The sequence below is a fragment of the Rhinoderma darwinii genome, chromosome 5 (genome assembly GCF_050947455.1).
Source record: "Rhinoderma darwinii isolate aRhiDar2 chromosome 5, aRhiDar2.hap1, whole genome shotgun sequence".
NCBI lineage: Eukaryota > Metazoa > Chordata > Amphibia > Anura > Rhinodermatidae > Rhinoderma > Rhinoderma darwinii.
Window position 1 is genome coordinate 228,382,311 of NC_134691.1, and position 25,484 is coordinate 228,407,794.

At 49.6% G+C, this 25,484-nt stretch overlaps 1 protein-coding gene, 2 non-coding genes and 4 pseudogenes across 3 annotated transcripts in view; all 7 read right to left on the reverse strand.

The window, feature by feature from the left end:
- LOC142652562 (uncharacterized) overlaps nucleotides 1-22,661 on the reverse strand; it is a 28,074-nt gene extending 5,413 nt beyond the window's left edge. The window contains exons 1-2 of the mRNA XM_075828213.1: nucleotides 22,132-22,661; nucleotides 8,034-8,532 (exon numbers count right to left, since the gene is read on the reverse strand). Of these exons, the coding sequence (XP_075684328.1) occupies nucleotides 8,034-8,532; nucleotides 22,132-22,661 (1,029 nt within the window). The remainder of the gene's footprint in view (nucleotides 1-8,033; nucleotides 8,533-22,131) is intronic.
- On the reverse strand, nucleotides 3,487-3,661 carry LOC142653749 (U2 spliceosomal RNA; annotated as a pseudogene).
- Nucleotides 9,234-9,318, reverse strand: LOC142654552 (U2 spliceosomal RNA; annotated as a pseudogene).
- LOC142653718 (U2 spliceosomal RNA) lies at nucleotides 10,927-11,117 on the reverse strand. Its single transcript, XR_012848635.1, has one exon. It is a non-coding gene; the product is annotated as a U2 spliceosomal RNA (small nuclear RNA).
- LOC142653750 (U2 spliceosomal RNA) lies at nucleotides 17,500-17,674 on the reverse strand (annotated as a pseudogene).
- Nucleotides 22,662-23,229: 568 nt separating the features above from the next.
- On the reverse strand, nucleotides 23,230-23,331 carry LOC142654511 (U2 spliceosomal RNA; annotated as a pseudogene).
- Nucleotides 23,332-25,021: 1,690 nt separating this feature from the next.
- Nucleotides 25,022-25,211, reverse strand: LOC142653987 (U2 spliceosomal RNA). Its single transcript, XR_012848816.1, has one exon. It is a non-coding gene; the product is annotated as a U2 spliceosomal RNA (small nuclear RNA).
- Between the last annotated feature and the right edge of the window lie 273 nt (nucleotides 25,212-25,484).

Below are 25,484 nucleotides of genomic sequence, written 5' to 3' on the forward strand. Positions count from 1 at the left end.
TTTAGTGAGGCGACTTTGATAGGAACCAACATAGTCTTAGTTGAGGTCAGGGTCCGAACCAGAAGAGTCGTACTCGGAGATCAGCTGCGAGTCTGGACCCCCTTTTTGAGGGGTCAATAAATCTTGGATATTGGTAGGGTCAGAGCCAGATACGTGGGCGGCTCCAACCCCCACACTGCTCTCATCCGAACTCCGATAGGCAGCTTTCCTCCGAACTCCGGACTCCTCTTCCTCTCGCTGTCTCTTTGCAGAATGGCTCCTATCCATCTCCTCGAAGTCGCTCTCACCCATCTCTGGCCCCTGGCTGAAGATATCGCTGATGTCCTTCCTGGGCAGCTGCACAGGGGCCTGTGAGGTCCCATCACTCTTGGCAACCTTTGCCTGCTTACGGGGAGCCTTCATCGCAAGCCCCTCCACAACCGCAGTGGAGGAACTTTGCTCCGACCCCCCCGTTGACCGGAAATGGTCAAAACGAGGCTCCAATCCAGCATATTTTAGGGTTTTCTTAATGGAGCCCTCGTCTGACACAGAGTGTCTCCGCTCCATGCCCACACTCTTGGGACAGGCGTCAGGTCCTACTGCAGAACCTACGGAGCCACGACGCCTGTCGCTAACCACTGCCTCAACAGGGTCCACTGCAGGCGGAGCAGAGGACCTGTTTGCAGAGGTGCCGGTCAACTTATGTCCAGCAGAGTCAGAATTCCTCCTGCTCTGCCTGGACCCGGTGGAATCCCTATGGCCGTCCCTCGAGGCTGACATCGGTGGGCCCCCCGATGGAGCTGTGAAGGACTTTGGCCTGGACCCCTCAGTCGTCAATGCTCGTTTTGGGGCATTACCAGCGGCGTCTGCACATGTTGCAAACTGCCGCTCTGGCCCTGGTCTGGGTGGCCCAGATTTCGCTCTGCGGGGGCAATCTTTAAAAGCATGCCCAGTCATGCCGCACAGATTGCACAACACCTCGGAACTGCATTTTGCCGCTACGTGTCCAACCTGGCCACACCTGTTACACTGCACCACATGGGGCCGGTCACAATGTTCTCTGGTGTGGCCATATCTCAAGCAGTTCCGGCAGGCTATTGGCATCTGGGGGTAAAATAGGAATCCTCGATTCTTCCCAATGGCAAAGTTCTGGGGTGGGTGATGTAAGCCTCCAATGCCATTGGGATCCTGGCGGAACTTCACCCAATATTTTCTTTTGCCATTCCAGAAGCTCTGGGTGTTCAAGATTTTATGTGAGAAGCGGACCTCCCTGCAGTAACGACTGAGGAAGGTTTCAATGTCACACTCTGAGACAAATGGACTGAACATGCACATCACGAGCGGGACTTCTTCCTCCCCGTAGAGGAATAAAAAGTTCAGTCCATTTAGCCGCTCCTCACTCTGGTCCGCATCAGACAATCTTTTGTGCATGTTGTCGCAACATGCCGCGGCCGTAAAGGATACGGTGTACCGACCGCGGCTTTCCTGGTCGTTGAGACACAGGATGTCCGCCCGCTTGAGCCCCAGGAAGTCCAGCAGAATCACCTCCACAATGAAGCGAAGGTTCTTCCGCTGGCGATGGCCTTCTTCCACCTCGATGCGGACGGACTGGCGCAACCGGGTGTCCCCGGATGCAAATCCAAATGTATATGGCATTTTCAGTGCCTGGGGGCTAAGCCTGTCCCTTATAGCAGCAAGGGCTCAGATTCCACAATTAAGTGGAACCCTCCCCCAAGGCCAAGGATTAGGGTACCCCAGACACCTACGAAGCCCGATAAACGCCCTCGGAACGCTCTTAGAAAAACGCCTCAAGGCCGGTTGACCTCTTGGGTAAGGCGCGATCGCAACTCGTTGTCCGGGGGCTAAGCCCACTCCCCAAATAGCAGCAAGGGGGTGAAGTCTCTCTGTGAAAAGAGACGATCCCCCAAGGCCAAGGAGCAGGGTACCCCGGACACCTCCCAACAAAACCAGATGCAGAAATACTACACCTGATCTTGCCAAAAGGCCGAGAAGCGATAACCCAAATGGGCCGGCCGTTGACCGAGCCTGTCCCATACTGCTGTTCACCCCTTGCAGCGATTGATTCAGCCTACTCCTAGGCAATTCCATGGGGCCCTGCAGGCTCACACACATTTACAGCTACTAAGCGGGAGGGAGGTGAATAAAGGCCGGAGAGGAAGCCAGACAGGATTTGCTTCTTTTGCTTGCACCACAATGCAGTGCTGAAAGAGGAGGAATCTACATAAAAACGCCTTCCTGGCAACGCCCAAATGCCCTGCTGCCATGCAGATAAACACTGGCAGCGGCAGCAAGTGCATGCCCACAGCCACCCCTTGTTCCTTCACACCTTGTATCAGCTTTAATCCAGTCCAGTCCGGTGCTGCCTGCTGAGCAGCACTGACCAACACTGCCTGGGCCCAGGCTTTTATCTATCTCTGAGGCAGGCCCCATTATGATGTCAGAAAGCTGGCTCTGGAATCCTGAGGGCTCCACTATGACACGTGCAAAGTTCCGTCTGAACTTTATATAAGACGGTGCGGCTCAGTCAGTCACTCAGTGTTGCCTGAGAGGGCAACACTGCAACAGCCGGCCGCCAGGCTGTCTTTTTTTTGCACAGCTAGTTGCCTCCAGGAGGCCACAAGAGGGAGACAAGGGACTGCAAAATGGAAAATAGGCATCCACCAACTTTACAGACAACTTGTTCTCCTTGCTCCTACAACCTCCATCCTTGCACAGTTTGTTATTTTATTCTTCTAGGTAACATAGTAACAAATCCAAATTGCTGCTCTCTTTGTAGGCAAGCAAGGGTTTGTTGCAACTGCAATTCTTACTTCTTCTTGGAAATGTTGGGACGGCAGTACATTCCATCACATCCATCTAGTGTACACAGGTAGGTCCATTGTGGCGGGTAGGCGGCTGGCTGCTTTAATGGCTGTTTGCTGTTCCCCTACTCCACTCCACTCCACTAGTTGACTGTGTTGCTGCATCAATCAGTGGCTGGCTCAGGTGCAGCTCTTTAACTTACCTAGGAGGGAGGGCGGAGAGAAGACAAGGAAGGTGAATGAGCTGTTCCAATGTGAAATGCCGGAAACACAGAAACACAGAAGACACACACACACACACACACACACACACACACACACACACACACACACACACACACACACACACACACACACACACACACACACACACACACACACACACACACACACACACACACACACACACACACACACACACACACACACACACACACACACACACACACACACACACACACACACACACACACACACACACACACACACACACACAACAAGAGGTGGCAATGTATTAATTAATTGCATTTAATAAATGAGCTCATTATCACACATGACTGTACAAATGCATTGTCCAACAGGTGTTGAAATAATGGGATTAAAAGGGGAGATCCCATCAGAAAGACAAAAACAATAGCAAACACAAATAGCACTTTTGGAATCTGATTTTAGTCAACACATAAGGGAAGGGTGCACCGGTCCTGGAAATACTGCAATACCAGGTCAATGCGTGGAGTGGACAGAGCAAGCTCTATTTCCATCTCCCTGTTCTAAAAATCCATTTAATATATGGTCCCCAGATAGGGGACGTATCAGATATTAAACTGATAAGAACAGATTTTTTGATTGAAAAATGCTTTATTGACAATCAATCGTCATCATACAAACATTACTGCGACGCAGCGCGAGCCATGAAGCAGCAAATAATAAATAATAACAGTCGTCAAACATAACATGACAGTATAATACACAGTACAGGCTAGCCTATGCTATACATTACACCACATGCTACACTAACATTCTTGCATTCACTAAAGCCAAACAACAAAGCATTACAGACAAGTGATGGGATAGGGGAGTGGGTAGGAGGGGATAGGGAAGCGGGAAATCACAGGCCCGAAGCTTTATTGAAAGACAACACACAAGAAGGGAGAGTGGGGGGAAGGGGAGTATCAGTCCTCTTCCTCATCGACGTCCGGGCTGTCCCAGGTGGAATAGTCTCTGAGCAGGCTGTGGATCAGCCTGCGGCAGTCCTGGACGGACACACTCTCTCTCCGCAAAATCAGACGATTCCTGGCGAACCATATAGCGTCCTTAAAACAGTTCATAAGGCGCCAGGCTTCCTGGATTGCTCCATCCGTGGTATTCCCAGGAAATAGTCCATAAAGTACCGAGCGGTACGACAGTCTGTTCCTGGGAACTGAGTCCTTGAGTTCGTGTTCCAAGGCTTTCAACAGACCCTGTGCAAAGGGGCACTGCCAGAAAATGTGCAAAGATGTTTCCTCCGTGAAGGGGCACCTGGGGCAGTACCGGGTCTTGCACAGGTTGCGGGCATGCATGAATGACCTAAGAGGCAGTCCTCCCTGGATGGCCATCCATGAAATGTCCTTGTGCCCGTTGGTCAACCTGCCAGATGACACGTTAGTCCAAACAGTCTCCAACGTGTCGGCATGAAGCCCTGGAACAAACTCCAGTGAGTCCTTTGCTCTGATGTGCTTGTGGATCGTCTTAGGTTTCCACAAGTCGGGCTTAAGACCCTCCAGTTGATGCTCCCTCACAAACCGGACGACATCTCCGTAGAACCAGGGAGCGTGCCAGTTGTAAGGGAAGGAGCTGTCCCACTTATCCCAGCCAAAACCTCGCCAGAGGGGAAGGAGGAAGTAGCGGGACATGGCCTTGCCCGCAGAGCCGTTTGCTGTCCTCAGAGTCCTACGAACACAGTCACATACAAAAGCGATCCGCAGCAGAGTGGGAATGTCGGGTATACCCTTCCCACCTTTGCGGGGCTCCTTGTACATAACAGTCCGCTTTACTCTGTCCATTTTCGAGCCCCAGATGAAGCGAAACACAGTCCTGGTAATGGCCCTCGAGACCGTTGCAAGAGGGGGCCATGCCTGTGCAGTGTATTGTAGCACAGGCAAGACTTCGTTACGCAGGACCATTGCTTTGCCCTCAATAGTGAGTTGTCTGAGGCTCCACAGTCCGATCCTTTGGTTGACTTTGGCCAAGCGTTCTTCCCACGACTTTAGGGCTGCACCTTCCTTACCGAACCAGACTCCCAGAATTTTGATGAAGTCCGGCTTGATAGTAAACGGGAAGGAGGCAGGAGAAGGCAGGTACCACTTTCCGAAGAGCATGGCTTCCGACTTCCCGCAGTTGACTTTTGCCCCTGAAGCGCGTCCGAACTCCTCACAGGTCTGGACGAGTGCAGTCACCGAACTCTGGTCAGCGCAGAAGACGGTCACGTCGTCCATGTACAGCGAGCATTTGACCTCGAAGTGTCCTGGACCTGGTGCGGTGATCCCTCTGATCTCTCCATTCTGCCGGATAGCCTCTGCGAAGAGCTCTATAACACAAACAAAAAGGAGAGGTGAAAGAGGACAGCCTTGTCTAACCCCCGACGATACAGGAAAGGGGTCAGTCTTCCAGCCGTTCACCAGCACCGAGCTGTAAATGTCGCAATACATCAGGTTAACATACAAACAGAACAACCTGCCAAGCCGCAGCCTACGCAGAGCCTTACCCATGAATTCGTGAGAGACCCGGTCAAAAGCCTTCTCCTGATCCAGACTGACCAGGGCCGCGTGTGTACGGCGGCTTTGCATGTAATGCACCGTGTCCCTCACCAGGGCAAGACTGTCGGCCACCCTACGGCCAGGAATGCCGCAGGTTTGGTCCGATCCGATGATCTGTCCGATGACAACCTTCAGTCTGTTGGTCAATACTTTGGCGAGGATCTTGTAGTCCACGTTCAGGAGAGAGATGGGACGCCAGTTTTTCAGGTCACATCTCTCCCCCTTCCGCTTATACAAGATCGTGATCATGCCTTCTCTCAAGGACGGTGGCATTCTACCCTCCACCACCATCTCCTCATAGAGCTCCAGCAGGTCCGGACAGATCAAGTCCCCCAGCGCTACATAGAGCTCTGCTGGGAGACCATCACTGCCCGGGGTCCTGCCGGGTCTGAAGGATTTAGCGGCAGAGAGCAGTTCCTCCACCGTCAGGGGTACGTCCATAGCCTCCGTACCTGCAGGATCAAGATGATTAGTGATACCTGACAGGAATTTATCGGCGGCTTCGGGGTCAGTGGTTTTCCGGGAGTAGAGGCTTCGGTAGTAGTCTGTGACGACTCCCATCACCTCCTTCTTCCCAGAATGCATGTTTCCGGTCTCATCTCGGAGTTCCTTCAGGGGCGTGTGGCCGGCATGGAGTTTCCTGAAAAAGAACGAGTTACATTTCTCACCCTTCTCCAGGTTCTCCACCTTGGAACGAAAGACAATTCGCTTGGATTCCTCCTCAAAGTGCCTTTTCAGGCCCTTTTTGGCTTCCTCCAGCTCCTTCCTGACGTCCCAGCCGCATTGAAGGAGGTCTTGCAGGGATCGCAGCTGACGCTGCATCTCTCTGAAGTCTCTCTTCCTCTCACACGCCTGTTGACGACTTTTTGCCTGAAAGAAACAACGAAATTCAACTTTAACATATTCCCACCAGTCACAGGTTTTGTCAAAGAAAACTTTATCATTCCTCCAAACAATATAGGCGTCTCTAAGTTCCGCCAGTACCTCTTCTCTTTCCAGCAGGGCACAATTCAGCTTCCAGGAGCCAGGGCCGGGAGGAAAACCGTGGCCGATGGCACCCTGGAAGAGAATGGCCCTGTGGTCAGAGAAGAAGCAGGGGACCATGGAGTGCCCATGCTGCTTGACTGCCCGGGAGGTGAACACAAAGTCAATCCGAGAACGAAGTGAGCCATCGGGTCGGCTCCATGAATAGTTCACAGAGCCGATCCCCATGGAGCCCACAACGTCCTGCAAGGATGCTTCGGTTACCATCTCGATAAGCAGTTTGGAACTGACATCCAGCTTGATTGAAGTGCCGGAACTTCGTCCATCCTCTTCGATGGGGCAGTTGAAGTCCCCGGCCATCACCACTGCCCTAGTGGTGGCGAGCTGGGTCCGCAGGGTCTGGAATAGTTCCAGGCGCTCAGCCTTCATAGGGGGAGCGTACACGTTGATGAGCCTAATCGGCTCTCCCGCCCAGGAACCGTCTACGACCAACAAGCGGCCGCAGACGAGCTCCTGGACAGAGTCAACAGTAAATACGCTTCCCCTAATCAGGATGGCAACCCCTGCAGACTTACAGTCGCCCCCACCAGACCAGTAGGACGGGCCATGGGTCCACTGCCTGGCCAGATGATGGTATGACCTGGAAGAGGGGAGAGTACATTCCTGCAGCATAAATACATCACTCGACTGCTTGGAAAGAAAAGTTAGCACCATCTGACATCTAGTCCTATCTCTAACACTCCTCACATTGAGGCTAAAGATGTTAAGTTTAGCAGCCATGGGGGAGAATAAAGAAGGTTAGTGCAAACGATACACCTTAGTTACCAGTCCGGTCGGGCGGATCCTCCTCTCTGGAGCCTGGCGGGTCCGGAAGATCCAGCAGGCCCTCTGACAAAAATTGTTCCAGGATTGTAGCCACCTGGATGTCTGTTGTGAAGTCGATGACCTCAGGTTCAGACACGAGTTCCTCCACCATCTGCTCCATTTCCTCCTGCTGCGCAAGGGAATCTTCGCAGATTTCCACGACTTGTCTCTTTGAGGACTCAGCAGCTGGGCTGTCCCTCACCTTTCTCTTCCTCTGGATGGCACCTGAGGAGACAAGAGGGGGAAAATCCTCCAGGGAGAGGACTCCAGCAGCTGGAGGGGAAGATGTTAGTGCTGCTGGAGCTGGGGAGAAGGGAGGCTGGGTTGGGAGAGGTGCAGGTGACAGGACCACTGAGATGGGTGGGTAGGAGAAGGTGAGAGCCTCAGTGGGGGTGACAGGGGTTGGGGACGGGGGGGTGGGGAGGGCCGGGCGAGGGAGGGTGGGAAGGGTAGGGCGAGGGAGGGCCGGGAGAGGGGGGGGAGGGACTGTCGTCTTCTTACCATCCTTCTTTTTCCCGGTCTTCTGTGCCGCTGGAGCTCTGGCTGGGGCGGGGTTCCCTCTGGCTGGAGCTTTCGCTGCTACAGTTGCCCAGGATCGATCCCTCTTCGGGCAGTCCTTGTAAGAGTGGGCTGCTTGTCCGCAGAGGTTGCACATTGTCCGTTTCGGGCAGTCTTTGGTCTCGTGTCCTGTTACCCGGCAGTTCTTGCAGGCGTCCTCCTTGCAGTCCTTCACCGAATGACCCTTCTTGCTGCATCTCCTGCAGATCTGCGGCATGTCCGGGTAGTAGATGAGGCCGTAGGAGTTGCCCAGCGAGAATGACTGGGGCAGGTGCTGGAGGCCGTCTTCCGCGCTCGAATCCTTGTTCAGTCGGACGATTACCGACCACTTGCCAGTCCAGAAGCCGAGTCCGTTCAGGATGTGGGTGGGTTCCCTCACCACTGTGCAGAACCGCTTCAGGAGCGTGGTGATGTCTTTGCCGGGGGTGTGTGGGTTCCGCATTGAGACCGTCACCCGCCTTTCCTCTCTTTGGACAGGGCAGTTGCCCACAAAGCGATAGAAAGGGGATTCAGGCCTCGCCGCTTTCACCATCTCCCAGTACCTTCTGCAGATGTTGATCGAAGCGAAGGTCACGAAGAACATCCCGGTCATGAAGGCCTGGATACTGATGGTCTCCGGCTTAGCGAAGCCCTGATCCAGGAGCATCTTCTGGCAGAACACTTCTTCCGTCATGTCCGGCACTCTCCCGTCCACCTCCTTGAGCTTCAGGGCCACCGTCTGCTTCATCCAGGGCTCCAGGGTTGGAGCAGCCTGGTTCGGCTTCCTGGTGGCCTGTTGGCTTGAGGAGGCTTCAGGAGGAGATGTCCTGGCCTGGGCCGGCTCACCTGGTCCATCTGCCTTCTCCTTCTGGGTGGCAGGGTTGCTGGTTGAGGCCATGGCTTCTTCCAGCTGTTCCTGTCGCTTGGGGAGGATCTTCGATAGCTCTTTCCCGAAGGGGGCGGAGCTATGCAAATCTTCTCCTTGCTGGCCGAGGTTCTTCCACGAAATTTCTTCCGCAGCGGTTCCTCGTCGAGCTTCTTCTTCTGCGGCCGAGCTTCTTCGAAGATCCCCTTCAGCAGCGGCTCTTCTCCGAAGTTCTCCTTCTTCTTCCCGGCAGCGATCTCCCGGAGCTTCTTCCTCGATGGCGGCTTCTCCCTTCTGGATCGTCGTCTTCGCTGGTTCTTCTCCGCAGTTCGTCGCCGGCTTCGTCTGGAACGCTCTTGGATCGCTGAGCTAGTGTTTATAGCCCCCAGTGGTTCTCCGAGCTATCTATCCTTACAAGGACTGACAAGAACAGATACTACACTTGATCTTAGCCAAAAGGCCGAGAAGCGATAACCCGAATGGGCCGGCCGTTGACCGAGCCTGTCCCATACTGCTGTTCACCCCTTGCAGCGATTGATTCAGCCTACTCCTAGGCAATTCCATGGGGCCCTGCAGGCTCACACACATTTACAGCTACTAAGCGGGAGGGAGGTGAATAAAGGCCGGAGAGGAAGCCAGACAGGATTTGCTTCTTTTGCTTGCACCACAATGCAGTGCTGAAAGAGGAGGAATCTACATAAAAACGCCTTCCTGGCAACGCCCAAATGCCCTGCTGCCATGCAGATAAACACTGGCAGCGGCAGCAAGTGCATGCCCACAGCCACCCCTTGTTCCTTCACACCTTGTATCAGCTTTAATCCAGTCCAGTCCGGTGCTGCCTGCTGAGCAGCACTGACCAACACTGCCTGGGCCCAGGCTTTTATCTATCTCTGAGGCAGGCCCCATTATGATGTCAGAAAGCTGGCTCTGGAATCCTGAGGGCTCCACTATGACACGTGCAAAGTTCCGTCTGAACTTTATATAAGACGGTGCGGCTCAGTCAGTCACTCAGTGTTGCCTGAGAGGGCAACACTGCAACAGCCGGCCGCCAGGCTGTCTTTTTTTTGCACAGCTAGTTGCCTCCAGGAGGCCACAAGAGGGAGACAAGGGACTGCAAAATGGAAAATAGGCATCCACCAACTTTACAGACAACTTGTTCTCCTTGCTCCTACAACCTCCATCCTTGCACAGTTTGTTATTTTATTCTTCTAGGTAACATAGTAACAAATCCAAATTGCTGCTCTCTTTGTAGGCAAGCAAGGGTTTGTTGCAACTGCAATTCTTACTTCTTCTTGGAAATGTTGGGACGGCAGTACATTCCATCACATCCATCTAGTGTACACAGGTAGGTCCATTGTGGCGGGTAGGCGGCTGGCTGCTTTAATGGCTGTTTGCTGTTCCCCTACTCCACTCCACTCCACTAGTTGACTGTGTTGCTGCATCAATCAGTGGCTGGCTCAGGTGCAGCTCTTTAACTTACCTAGGAGGGAGGGCGGAGAGAAGACAAGGAAGGTGAATGAGCTGTTCCAATGTGAAATGCCGGAAACACAGAAACACAGAAGACACACACACACACACACACACACACACACACACACACACACACACACACACACACACACACACACACACACACACACACACACACACACACACACACACACACACACACACACACACACACACACACACACACACACACACACACACACACACACACACACACACACACACACACACACACACACACACACACACACACACACACACACACACACACACACACACACACACACACACACACACACACACACACACACACACACACACACACACACACACACACACACACACACACACACACACACACACACACACACACACACACACACCAAGAGGTGGCAATGTATTAATTAATTGCATTTAATAAATGAGCTCATTATCACACATGACTGTACAAATGCATTGTCCAACAGGTGTTGAAATAATGGGATTAAAAGGGGAGATCCCATCAGAAAGACAAAAACAATAGCAAACACAAATAGCACTTTTGGAATCTGATTTTAGTCAACACATAAGGGAAGGGTGCACCGGTCCTGGAAATACTGCAATACCAGGTCAATGCGTGGAGTGGACAGAGCAAGCTCTATTTCCATCTCCCTGTTCTAAAAATCCATTTAATATATGGTCCCCAGATAGGGGACGTATCAGATATTAAACTGATAAGAACAGATTTTTTACTTTTTTATTGAATTATTCAGAAAATACAATACATTATATCAGAAGAATTTTGCAAAACATGAACAACAGATAAGAACAAAGAACATCAAAGTCCTGACATCAGAAAAGCAACTTAATCTTGCAGAAACATATTCCATAGATGAATATTCCAAAGGCTCTTTGCTTTCCTCAGTCCCAACCTTTTTTTGTCCAGGAGATAAAAAACGTACATCTCACTAAGAGCCAACTTAATACAGTCCTTCTCTGTAATGGAATCACGTTTAAAAAGCAAGATGTTTCTAACTTTCCACAATGCCATCTTTATACAATTTACAGTAATCCATAGAACTCGACTCTTTTCACTTGTCGGGACATTAAAAACACCATATAGTATTACTTCATGATTCAAAACATTAAGATCAGATACAAATTTCAACAGAGAACCAATATAACGCCAAACATTTTGAGCATAAAAACAATTCCAAAATAAATGTAGAACTGTCTCATCATTAAAGCATCCTGCTCTCGTACATTTTGCAGTTCTAACTAGCCTTCTCTTATGTTGAAAATCCCGGGTAGGTAAACATTGGTGTACAATTTGCCATGCTAAGTCCTTGAGTTCATTTGACAGGAAAGCCATATTGGTCATTCTCCATATTTTTTGAGTCTTTTCAACAGAATAATTTAAAACCATTGATAGTTGTTCGTTCTTCCTAACTTCCAAATTTAATTTTCTTGTATTACTTAAAACATTTGCATCAAAACCACTAATATCATACATACGAATAATTCTTTCTAAAATAGCATAATGAATTGGGGGAACATATAGAACAGGGGATGTTAAAGACAAGGTTATCCATTTTCTTTTCCTAAAAATATGACCAGCAGCATATCTTAGAAAATACGACCAATAACTATGACCGTGTAGGCCATTAAAACACATAGAAAAGAATTTCACATATAAAAACCTCTTAATGTTTGGTACATCTTTACCTCCCAATTTCTTTGCCGTAAACATAACCTCTCTTTTAATTTTATCCATTTTTGAACTCCATATAAAATGAAAGCAAATCTTATTTAAAAACTTTAAAGTGCATTCTTTCGGTGGGAAAACAATGCTTAGATATAACATTATAGGTAAAAGCAGAGATTTCATAATAAGTATCTTCCCCTCAATAGTTAATTTTCTCATTTTCCAAAAACTTATCTTCTTTTGTACTTTCTCTTTCACTATAGACCAACTTTCTTCTCCATTATTTCCACTATCAAAGATAATCCCTAAAATCTTGATCTTATTATATTGCACTTGTACTTCCGTATTGCACCATTCCCCTATTGCAAAGCAATCACATTTCTCTTTGTTTAATCTAAAGGCAGAACCCTCACAAAAGTATTCAGTTTGCCTTATTGCACGTTTCAAGGATGATTCATTTGTGCAAAAAATGTTAACATCGTCCATATAGGCTATAGTCTTGACACTTTGTCCTCCACTCCCAGGAATTGGCACACCTTTAATAATCTTATCTTTCCTTAAAAGGGTTAAAAGTGGCTCTATTGTACATATAAAAAGTATCGGGGAAAGCGGGCATCCTTGTTTAACTCCCGATTGCAAAAACACTTCTTGAGACAGAAAACCATTTACTAAAATACGACTAACACAATTTTTATATAAAAGCGCAATTCTTTCAATAATAAAATCAGGAAAGCACATTCTTTTTAAGACCATCAATAAAAATTCATGCGAGACCCTATCATAGGCCTTTTGAAAATCTAAAGATAAAATCGCCACTCTCTGTTTGCATTGTTTCTGATACCATAGAACGTCTCTGATAAGATTAAGATGATCACTTACTTTCCTCCCTGGCACTCCACATACTTGGTCACTGTGAATTACTTTGGAGATCACTTTTTTCATCCTATTTACTAAGACCTTTGCTAACACTTTGTAATCCACATTTAATAAGGTTATAGGTCTCCAGTTCTCCAATTTTGTCCTATCACCTTTCTTAAAAATCAGAGTAACTACTCCATCACGCCAGGAGGCAGGCAAAATTTTACATGAAAGAGCGTTTTTAAAAACACTTATAAGATCATCTTTTAAAATAGACCAGAAGCATAAGTAAAACTCCACGGGTAATCCGTCAGAGCCTGGTGTTTTCCCCTTAGAGAAACTTTTAAACACACTCAACAGTTCTGGTAAACTCACACTCTCACATAGACTTTCCTGATCAGAATTCTCGAGTTTTAAATCCATAGCATTTAAAAGGTCTTCAGTAAAAGAATGGTCAATTGTTTTTTTATTAAAAAGATCCTGATAAAACTTCTGCGCTTCTACTAAAATCTCGTCATTTGTCTTCTTACCTTCCATCTCGACAATCATTCCTTTATTTTCCACCACTTTTTTAAAGAAAAACCTTGAACATTTCTCATCATTTTCTAAACATTGCACTTTTGCATTAAAAATCACCTCCTTACCTTTTGCACTTATCGCATTCTTGATATCACTTTTTGTCATTGCAATAACATCATCCATTTCTAGACCCTCTTGTTTTAACCTGTAATACGTCTGCATTTTTGTGTTCAATACTTTAAACCACTGTTTTTTTTCCCTGGCCTTTTGCATCCCTTTCCTAATAAAAAACTGTTTTATCCATTTCTTTACCTCCTCCCACCATGCCAGAATACTCTCGTATTTAGACTGACCCAACCTCCATTTTTTATATACAAGAATAAACTCATTTTTAATTTGCATATCTTCCAGCAATGTAGTATTGAGTTTCCAGACTCCTCTTCCTTTCTCCAGGCCAGGTAAAGTGACATGTGCATACAAACATTTATGATCTGAGAATATATTAGATAAAAGAGAAATATTATTCAATTTAACACTATCTGATATTAAAACAAAATCTATTCTAGATTTACAGACATTATTCTCCCAAGTATATCCAGGGTCATTGGGATGTAAACTCTTCCACATATCAGAGAGATTAAAATCTATTGTAAAATTTTTAAGTTGTTTCTCTGTTTTATCCGTTCTCACATGTACACTTCTACTCTCACGCTGTTCACCACTCATATTACAATTAAAATCACCAGCCATTAGAATCGGTGTTGGCCCTGGGATAAAAACTTGCATATCATTAAGCAAATCAGCCCTTTCTTGTTTCTCAGGTGAAGCATACACATTTATCAACTTGATCTCTAACCCATTATACTTGACATTCACCTGTAGAGCTCTCCCAGGAACAATCTCAAAATATGACAATATTTGTATATCTGAACCTCTAAATAAAACCCCAACACCCGAATTTTTATTTATGTTATCTCCAGACCAGACTGATGGCCCAATAGTCCAGTCCTTCCGGATATCACTGTAGTTTGGGCTGTGATCAATTGCACATTCCTGTAAAAAATAAATAGAACAGTCCACAGACTCCAAATACTTAAACAAAGCAGCCCTCCGTGTGGGGCTCTTCAAACTTCTCACATTAAGTGAGGCATATTTTAAAGATGCCATCTAATAGATGATTTTATCAGCTGGAGCTCGAACTTTCGGATATAAAGCCCAATAGTGACTCTGGACTTACAAAATCCTCAATATTGAAAGGATCAGACGCTGACATTAGTGGTATTAGAGGCCTTGACATTAGCTGACATGTATCAATTTCTTCAGCACTCATCTTTGAGGGTCTTTTAACTCCCAGGGGTTGCTCCTCCCCGTCTTTTTTGCCTTTCTTGCGTTTTGTTTCCCTTAAGGCGACTTCCATGGCTTCCTCACTTGATCTGGGCTTTCCACCAGCTACAGCCTCAGCAGGGAGTGCCCTCCCCACCTCAGCTGCAGCAGCAGAGTGCCCCACAAGCTCCACCCCGGTCTTGATTTTTACTGTTGGCTTCTCAGCAAGTAGTTTTGGCTGCTCAGGTTGATTACTCCCCCCTGGGTCCGCAGCAGGGAGCCCAACCTGGACAGCGCCACTCCTTCCAGCCACTCGATCAGCCCAAGATCTGGATGTACGCATACTGCAGTCCTTAAAGGCATGACCTTCTTCTCCACAAACATTGCAGACCATTGTGCTGCAGTCCTTAGACAGATGACCTTCTTTATTACAGCGACCACAAAAGACAGCCGGACTTTCACAACCATCTGCAGTGTGGCCAAATTTCTTGCACTTCCTGCAAAACAGAGGCATCTCTGGGTAAAAGAGATATCCCTTGTCACGCCCAATGGAAAAGTTTGATGGTGGATGACACAGTCCCCCAACACCACCTGGATCTCCAGCCAATTTAACAAAAAACTTGTGTTTGCCAGTCCACAAATCTTCCGAGTTCATGACCTTATGCGAATATTTTATGCTACTGCAGTATTTTCTCAGAAACAAAGCAATGTCCTCCACAGGCACAAAAGGGTTATACATACATACCACCAAAGGCACATCCCCACCAGAATAAAGGATGGTTACGGTCAGTCCATCGAGCTCCGGGTTCTCTTTGCAGGTCTTGAGTACCTCAAATAAATTTTGGCAGGCAGAAATAGAATCCAAGGTCAAAATGTAGGCTCCTTTCCTGGAATCCCTCAGGCAAACGATGGTCTCCTTCTTCACCAACAAGATCTTGTAAAGGATTTCTCTCACGAAGTAAGGTAACTGGAACCGATCCACCTTGCTCTCCTCCACTTCAAATCGAAACGAAAAACGAATCCGCGCTTCGCCGGCTGGAATATAACGGATGATCACACCCATGATGATCGATCGCCTTTTCGGTCTTGTTCGTAGTCTTCCCCCTATAGCAGCAGGTGGCTTAAGACAGCAAGCTGCCGATGCCACAAGGCCGAAGGAAGAGCGTACTCCCAAGGTCCCCCTAGCTAAACCACTTGAGCTTAGCCAGAAGGCCGAGAAGCGATAACCCGAATGGGCCGGCCGTTGACCGAGCCTGTCCCATACTGCTGTTCACCCCTTGCAGCGATTGATTCAGCCTACTCCTAGGCAATTCCATGGGGCCCTGCAGGCTCACACACATTTACAGCTACTAAGCGGGAGGGAGGTGAATAAAGGCCGGAGAGGAAGCCAGACAGGATTTGCTTCTTTTGCTTGCACCACAATGCAGTGCTGAAAGAGGAGGAATCTACATAAAAACGCCTTCCTGGCAACGCCCAAATGCCCTGCTGCCATGCAGATAAACACTGGCAGCGGCAGCAAGTGCATGCCCACAGCCACCCCTTGTTCCTTCACACCTTGTATCAGCTTTAATCCAGTCCAGTCCGGTGCTGCCTGCTGAGCAGCACTGACCAACACTGCCTGGGCCCAGGCTTTTATCTATCTCTGAGGCAGGCCCCATTATGATGTCAGAAAGCTGGCTCTGGAATCCTGAGGGCTCCACTATGACACGTGCAAAGTTCCGTCTGAACTTTATATAAGACGGTGCGGCTCAGTCAGTCACTCAGTGTTGCCTGAGAGGGCAACACTGCAACAGCCGGCCGCCAGGCTGTCTTTTTTTTGCACAGCTAGTTGCCTCCAGGAGGCCACAAGAGGGAGACAAGGGACTGCAAAATGGAAAATAGGCATCCACCAACTTTACAGACAACTTGTTCTCCTTGCTCCTACAACCTCCATCCTTGCACAGTTTGTTATTTTATTCTTCTAGGTAACATAGTAACAAATCCAAATTGCTGCTCTCTTTGTAGGCAAGCAAGGGTTTGTTGCAACTGCAATTCTTACTTCTTCTTGGAAATGTTGGGACGGCAGTACATTCCATCACATCCATCTAGTGTACACAGGTAGGTCCATTGTGGCGGGTAGGCGGCTGGCTGCTTTAATGGCTGTTTGCTGTTCCCCTACTCCACTCCACTCCACTAGTTGACTGTGTTGCTGCATCAATCAGTGGCTGGCTCAGGTGCAGCTCTTTAACTTACCTAGGAGGGAGGGCGGAGAGAAGACAAGGAAGGTGAATGAGCTGTTCCAATGTGAAATGCCGGAAACACAGAAGACACACACACACACACACACACACACACACACACACACACACACACACACACACACACACACACACACACACACACACACACACACACACACACACACACACACACACACACACACACACACACACACACACACACACACACACACACACACACACACACACACACACACACACACACACACACACACACACACACACACACACACACACACACACACACACACACACACACACACACACACACACACACACACACACACACACAACAAGAGGTGGCAATGTATTAATTAATTGCATTTAATAAATGAGCTCATTATCACACATGACTGTACAAATGCATTGTCCAACAGGTGTTGAAATAATGGGATTAAAAGGGGAGATCCCATCAGAAAGACAAAAACAATAGCAAACACAAATAGCACTTTTGGAATCTGATTTTAGTCAACACATAAGGGAAGGGTGCACCGGTCCTGGAAATACTGCAATACCAGGTCAATGCGTGGAGTGGACAGAGCAAGCTCTATTTCCATCTCCCTGTTCTAAAAATCCATTTAATATATGGTCCCCAGATAGGGGACGTATCAGATATTAAACTGATAAGAACAGATTTTTTGATTGAAAAATGCTTTATTGACAATCAATCGTCATCATACAAACATTACTGCGACGCAGCGCGAGCCATGAAGCAGCAAATAATAAATAATAACAGTCGTCAAACATAACATGACAGTATAATACACAGTACAGGCTAGCCTATGCTATACATTACACCACATGCTACACTAACATTCTTGCATTCACTAAAGCCAAACAACAAAGCATTACAGACAAGTGATGGGATAGGGGAGTGGGTAGGAGGGGATAGGGAAGCGGGAAATCACAGGCCCGAAGCTTTATTGAAAGACAACACACAAGAAGGGAGAGTGGGGGGAAGGGGAGTATCAGTCCTCTTCCTCATCGACGTCCGGGCTGTCCCAGGTGGAATAGTCTCTGAGCAGGCTGTGGATCAGCCTGCGGCAGTCCTGGACGGACACACTCTCTCTCCGCAAAATCAGACGATTCCTGGCGAACCATATAGCGTCCTTAAAACAGTTCATAAGGCGCCAGGCTTCCTGGATTGCTCCATCCGTGGTATTCCCAGGAAATAGTCCATAAAGTACCGAGCGGTACGACAGTCTGTTCCTGGGAACTGAGTCCTTGAGTTCGTGTTCCAAGGCTTTCAACAGACCCTGTGCAAAGGGGCACTGCCAGAAAATGTGCAAAGATGTTTCCTCCGTGAAGGGGCACCTGGGGCAGTACCGGGTCTTGCACAGGTTGCGGGCATGCATGAATGACCTAAGAGGCAGTCCTCCCTGGATGGCCATCCATGAAATGTCCTTGTGCCCGTTGGTCAACCTGCCAGATGACACGTTAGTCCAAACAGTCTCCAACGTGTCGGCATGAAGCCCTGGAACAAACTCCAGTGAGTCCTTTGCTCTGATGTGCTTGTGGATCGTCTTAGGTTTCCACAAGTCGGGCTTAAGACCCTCCAGTTGATGCTCCCTCACAAACCGGACGACATCTCCGTAGAACCAGGGAGCGTGCCAGTTGTAAGGGAAGGAGCTGTCCCACTTATCCCAGCCAAAACCTCGCCAGAGGGGAAGGAGGAAGTAGCGGGACATGGCCTTGCCCGCAGAGCCGTTTGCTGTCCTCAGAGTCCTACGAACACAGTCACATACAAAAGCGATCCGCAGCAGAGTGGGAATGTCGGGTATACCCTTCCCACCTTTGCGGGGCTCCTTGTACATAACAGTCCGCTTTACTCTGTCCATTTTCGAGCCCCAGATGAAGCGAAACACAGTCCTGGTAATGGCCCTCGAGACCGTTGCAAGAGGGGGCCATGCCTGTGCAGTGTATTGTAGCACAGGCAAGACTTCGTTACGCAGGACCATTGCTTTGCCCTCAATAGTGAGTTGTCTGAGGCTCCACAGTCCGATCCTTTGGTTGACTTTGGCCAAGCGTTCTTCCCACGACTTTAGGGCTGCACCTTCCTTACCGAACCAGACTCCCAGAATTTTGATGAAGTCCGGCTTGATAGTAAACGGGAAGGAGGCAGGAGAAGGCAGGTACCACTTTCCGAAGAGCATGGCTTCCGACTTCCCGCAGTTGACTTTTGCCCCTGAAGCGCGTCCGAACTCCTCACAGGTCTGGACGAGTGCAGTCACCGAACTCTGGTCAGCGCAGAAGACGGTCACGTCGTCCATGTACAGCGAGCATTTGACCTCGAAGTGTCCTGGACCTGGTGCGGTGATCCCTCTGATCTCTCCATTCTGCCGGATAGCCTCTGCGAAGAGCTCTATAACACAAACAAAAAGGAGAGGTGAAAGAGGACAGCCTTGTCTAACCCCCGACGATACAGGAAAGGGGTCAGTCTTCCAGCCGTTCACCAGCACCGAGCTGTAAATGTCGCAATACATCAGGTTAACATACAAACAGAACAACCTGCCAAGCCGCAGCCTACGCAGAGCCTTACCCATGAATTCGTGAGAGACCCGGTCAAAAGCCTTCTCCTGATCCAGACTGACCAGGGCCGCGTGTGTACGGCGGCTTTGCATGTAATGCACCGTGTCCCTCACCAGGGCAAGACTGTCGGCCACCCTACGGCCAGGAATGCCGCAGGTTTGGTCCGATCCGATGATCTGTCCGATGACAACCTTCAGTCTGTTGGTCAATACTTTGGCGAGGATCTTGTAGTCCACGTTCAGGAGAGAGATGGGACGCCAGTTTTTCAGGTCACATCTCTCCCCCTTCCGCTTATACAAGATCGTGATCATGCCTTCTCTCAAGGACGGTGGCATTCTACCCTCCACCACCATCTCCTCATAGAGCTCCAGCAGGTCCGGACAGATCAAGTCCCCCAGCGCTACATAGAGCTCTGCTGGGAGACCATCACTGCCCGGGGTCCTGCCGGGTCTGAAGGATTTAGCGGCAGAGAGCAGTTCCTCCACCGTCAGGGGTACGTCCATAGCCTCCGTACCTGCAGGATCAAGATGATTAGTGATACCTGACAGGAATTTATCGGCGGCTTCGGGGTCAGTGGTTTTCCGGGAGTAGAGGCTTCGGTAGTAGTCTGTGACGACTCCCATCACCTCCTTCTTCCCAGAATGCATGTTTCCGGTCTCATCTCGGAGTTCCTTCAGGGGCGTGTGGCCGGCATGGAGTTTCCTGAAAAAGAACGAGTTACATTTCTCACCCTTCTCCAGGTTCTCCACCTTGGAACGAAAGACAATTCGCTTGGATTCCTCCTCAAAGTGCCTTTTCAGGCCCTTTTTGGCTTCCTCCAGCTCCTTCCTGACGTCCCAGCCGCATTGAAGGAGGTCTTGCAGGGATCGCAGCTGACGCTGCATCTCTCTGAAGTCTCTCTTCCTCTCACACGCCTGTTGACGACTTTTTGCCTGAAAGAAACAACGAAATTCAACTTTAACATATTCCCACCAGTCACAGGTTTTGTCAAAGAAAACTTTATCATTCCTCCAAACAATATAGGCGTCTCTAAGTTCCGCCAGTACCTCTTCTCTTTCCAGCAGGGCACAATTCAGCTTCCAGGAGCCAGGGCCGGGAGGAAAACCGTGGCCGATGGCACCCTGGAAGAGAATGGCCCTGTGGTCAGAGAAGAAGCAGGGGACCATGGAGTGCCCATGCTGCTTGACTGCCCGGGAGGTGAACACAAAGTCAATCCGAGAACGAAGTGAGCCATCGGGTCGGCTCCATGAATAGTTCACAGAGCCGATCCCCATGGAGCCCACAACGTCCTGCAAGGATGCTTCGGTTACCATCTCGATAAGCAGTTTGGAACTGACATCCAGCTTGATTGAAGTGCCGGAACTTCGTCCATCCTCTTCGATGGGGCAGTTGAAGTCCCCGGCCATCACCACTGCCCTAGTGGTGGCGAGCTGGGTCCGCAGGGTCTGGAATAGTTCCAGGCGCTCAGCCTTCATAGGGGGAGCGTACACGTTGATGAGCCTAATCGGCTCTCCCGCCCAGGAACCGTCTACGACCAACAAGCGGCCGCAGACGAGCTCCTGGACAGAGTCAACAGTAAATACGCTTCCCCTAATCAGGATGGCAACCCCTGCAGACTTACAGTCGCCCCCACCAGACCAGTAGGACGGGCCATGGGTCCACTGCCTGGCCAGATGATGGTATGACCTGGAAGAGGGGAGAGTACATTCCTGGAGCATAAATACATCACTCGACTGCTTGGAAAGAAAAGTTAGCACCATCTGACATCTAGTCCTATCTCTAACACTCCTCACATTGAGGCTAAAGATGTTAAGTTTAGCAGCCATGGGGGAGAATAAAGAAGGTTAGTGCAAACGATACACCTTAGTTACCAGTCCGGTCGGGCGGATCCTCCTCTCTGGAGCCTGGCGGGTCCGGAAGATCCAGCAGGCCCTCTGACAAAAATTGTTCCAGGATTGTAGCCACCTGGATGTCTGTTGTGAAGTCGATGACCTCAGGTTCAGACACGAGTTCCTCCACCATCTGCTCCATTTCCTCCTGCTGCGCAAGGGAATCTTCGCAGATTTCCACGACTTGTCTCTTTGAGGACTCAGCAGCTGGGCTGTCCCTCACCTTTCTCTTCCTCTGGATGGCACCTGAGGAGACAAGAGGGGGAAAATCCTCCAGGGAGAGGACTCCAGCAGCTGGAGGGGAAGATGTTAGTGCTGCTGGAGCTGGGGAGAAGGGAGGCTGGGTTGGGAGAGGTGCAGGTGACAGGACCACTGAGATGGGTGGGTAGGAGAAGGTGAGAGCCTCAGTGGGGGTGACAGGGGTTGGGGACGGGGGGGTGGGGAGGGCCGGGCGAGGGAGGGTGGGAAGGGTAGGGCGAGGGAGGGCCGGGAGAGGGGGGGGAGGGACTGTCGTCTTCTTACCATCCTTCTTTTTCCCGGTCTTCTGTGCCGCTGGAGCTCTGGCTGGGGCGGGGTTCCCTCTGGCTGGAGCTTTCGCTGCTACAGTTGCCCAGGATCGATCCCTCTTCGGGCAGTCCTTGTAAGAGTGGGCTGCTTGTCCGCAGAGGTTGCACATTGTCCGTTTCGGGCAGTCTTTGGTCTCGTGTCCTGTTACCCGGCAGTTCTTGCAGGCGTCCTCCTTGCAGTCCTTCACCGAATGACCCTTCTTGCTGCATCTCCTGCAGATCTGCGGCATGTCCGGGTAGTAGATGAGGCCGTAGGAGTTGCCCAGCGAGAATGACTGGGGCAGGTGCTGGAGGCCGTCTTCCGCGCTCGAATCCTTGTTCAGTCGGACGATTACCGACCACTTGCCAGTCCAGAAGCCGAGTCCGTTCAGGATGTGGGTGGGTTCCCTCACCACTGTGCAGAACCGCTTCAGGAGCGTGGTGATGTCTTTGCCGGGGGTGTGTGGGTTCCGCATTGAGACCGTCACCCGCCTTTCCTCTCTTTGGACAGGGCAGTTGCCCACAAAGCGAGAGAAAGGGGATTCAGGCCTCGCCGCTTTCACCATCTCCCAGTACCTTCTGCAGATGTTGATCGAAGCGAAGGTCACGAAGAACATCCCGGTCATGAAGGCCTGGATACTGATGGTCTCCGGCTTAGCGAAGCCCTGATCCAGGAGCATCTTCTGGCAGAACACTTCTTCCGTCATGTCCGGCACTCTCCCGTCCACCTCCTTGAGCTTCAGGGCCACCGTCTGCTTCATCCAGGGCTCCAGGGTTGGAGCAGCCTGGTTCGGCTTCCTGGTGGCCTGTTGGCTTGAGGAGGCTTCAGGAGGAGATGTCCTGGCCTGGGCCTGCTCACCTGGTCCATCTGCCTTCTCCTTCTGGGTGGCAGGGTTGCTGGTTGAGGCCATGGCTTCTTCCAGCTGTTCCTGTCGCTTGGGGAGGATCTTCGATAGCTCTTTCCCGAAGGGGGCGGAGCTATGCAAATCTTCTCCTTGCTGGCCGAGGTTCTTCCACGAAATTTCTTCCGCAGCGGTTCCTCGTCGAGCTTCTTCTTCTGCGGCCGAGCTTCTTCGAAGATCCCCTTCAGCAGCGGCTCTTCTCCGAAGTTCTCCTTCTTCTTCCCGGCAGCGATCTCCCGGAGCTTCTTCCTCGATGGCGGCTTCTCCCTTCTGGATCGTCGTCTTCGCTGGTTCTTCTCCGCAGTTCGTCGCCGGCTTCGTCTGGAACGCTCTTGGATCGCTAAGCTAGTGTTTATAGCCCCCAGTGGTTCTCCGAGCTATCTATCCTTACAAGGACTGATAAGAACAGATACTACACTTGATCTTAGCCAAAAGGCCGAGAAGCGATAACCCGAATGGGCCGGCCGTTGACCGAGCCTGTCCCATACTGCTGTTCACCCCTTGCAGCGATTGATTCAGCCTACTCCTAGGCAATTCCATGGGGCCCTGCAGGCTCACACACATTTACAGCTACTAAGCGGGAGGGAGGTGAATAAAGGCCGGAGAGGAAGCCAGACAGGATTTGCTTCTTTTGCTTGCACCACAATGCAGTGCTGAAAGAGGAGGAATCTACATAAAAACGCCTTCCTGGCAACGCCCAAATGCCCTGCTGCCATGCAGATAAACACTGGCAGCGGCAGCAAGTGCATGCCCACAGCCACCCCTTGTTCCTTCACACCTTGTATCAGCTTTAATCCAGTCCAGTCCGGTGCTGCCTGCTGAGCAGCACTGACCAACACTGCCTGGGCCCAGGCTTTTATCTATCTCTGAGGCAGGCCCCATTATGATGTCAGAAAGCTGGCTCTGGAATCCTGAGGGCTCCACTATGACACGTGCAAAGTTCCGTCTGAACTTTATATAAGACGGTGCGGCTCAGTCAGTCACTCAGTGTTGCCTGAGAGGGCAACACTGCAACAGCCGGCCGCCAGGCTGTCTTTTTTTTGCACAGCTAGTTGCCTCCAGGAGGCCACAAGAGGGAGACAAGGGACTGCAAAATGGAAAATAGGCATCCACCAACTTTACAGACAACTTGTTCTCCTTGCTCCTACAACCTCCATCCTTGCACAGTTTGTTATTTTATTCTTCTAGGTAACATAGTAACAAATCCAAATTGCTGCTCTCTTTGTAGGCAAGCAAGGGTTTGTTGCAACTGCAATTCTTACTTCTTCTTGGAAATGTTGGGACGGCAGTACATTCCATCACATCCATCTAGTGTACACAGGTAGGTCCATTGTGGCGGGTAGGCGGCTGGCTGCTTTAATGGCTGTTTGCTGTTCCCCTACTCCACTCCACTCCACTAGTTGACTGTGTTGCTGCATCAATCAGTGGCTGGCTCAGGTGCAGCTCTTTAACTTACCTAGGAGGGAGGGCGGAGAGAAGACAAGGAAGGTGAATGAGCTGTTCCAATGTGAAATGCCGGAAACACAGAAACACAGAAGACACACACACACACACACACACACACACACACACACACACACACACACACACACACACACACACACACACACACACACACACACACACACACACACACACACACACACACACACACACACACACACACACACACACACACACACACACACACACACACACACACACACACACACACACACACACACACACACACACACACACACACACACACACACACACACACACACACACACACACACACACACACACACACACACACACACACACACACACACACACACACACACACACACACACACACACACACACACACACACACACACACACACACACACACACACACACACACACACACACACACACACACACACACACACACACACACACACACACACACACACACACACACACCAAGAGGTGGCAATGTATTAATTAATTGCATTTAATAAATGAGCTCATTATCACACATGACTGTACAAATGCATTGTCCAACAGGTGTTGAAATAATGGGATTAAAAGGGGAGATCCCATCAGAAAGACAAAAACAATAGCAAACACAAATAGCACTTTTGGAATCTGATTTTAGTCAACACATAAGGGAAGGGTGCACCGGTCCTGGAAATACTGCAATACCAGGTCAATGCGTGGAGTGGACAGAGCAAGCTCTATTTCCATCTCCCTGTTCTAAAAATCCATTTAATATATGGTCCCCAGATAGGGGACGTATCAGATATTAAACTGATAAGAACAGATTTTTTTTTTTTTTTTTTTTTGATTGAAAAATGCTTTATTGACAATCAATCGTCATCATACAAACATTACTGCGACGCAGCGCGAGCCATGAAGCAGCAAATAATAAATAATAACAGTCGTCAAACATAACATGACAGTATAATACACAGTACAGGCTAGCCTATGCTATACATTACACCACATGCTACACTAACATTCTTGCATTCACTAAAGCCAAACAACAAAGCATTACAGACAAGTGATGGGATAGGGGAGTGGGTAGGAGGGGATAGGGAAGCGGGAAATCACAGGCCCGAAGCTTTATTGAAA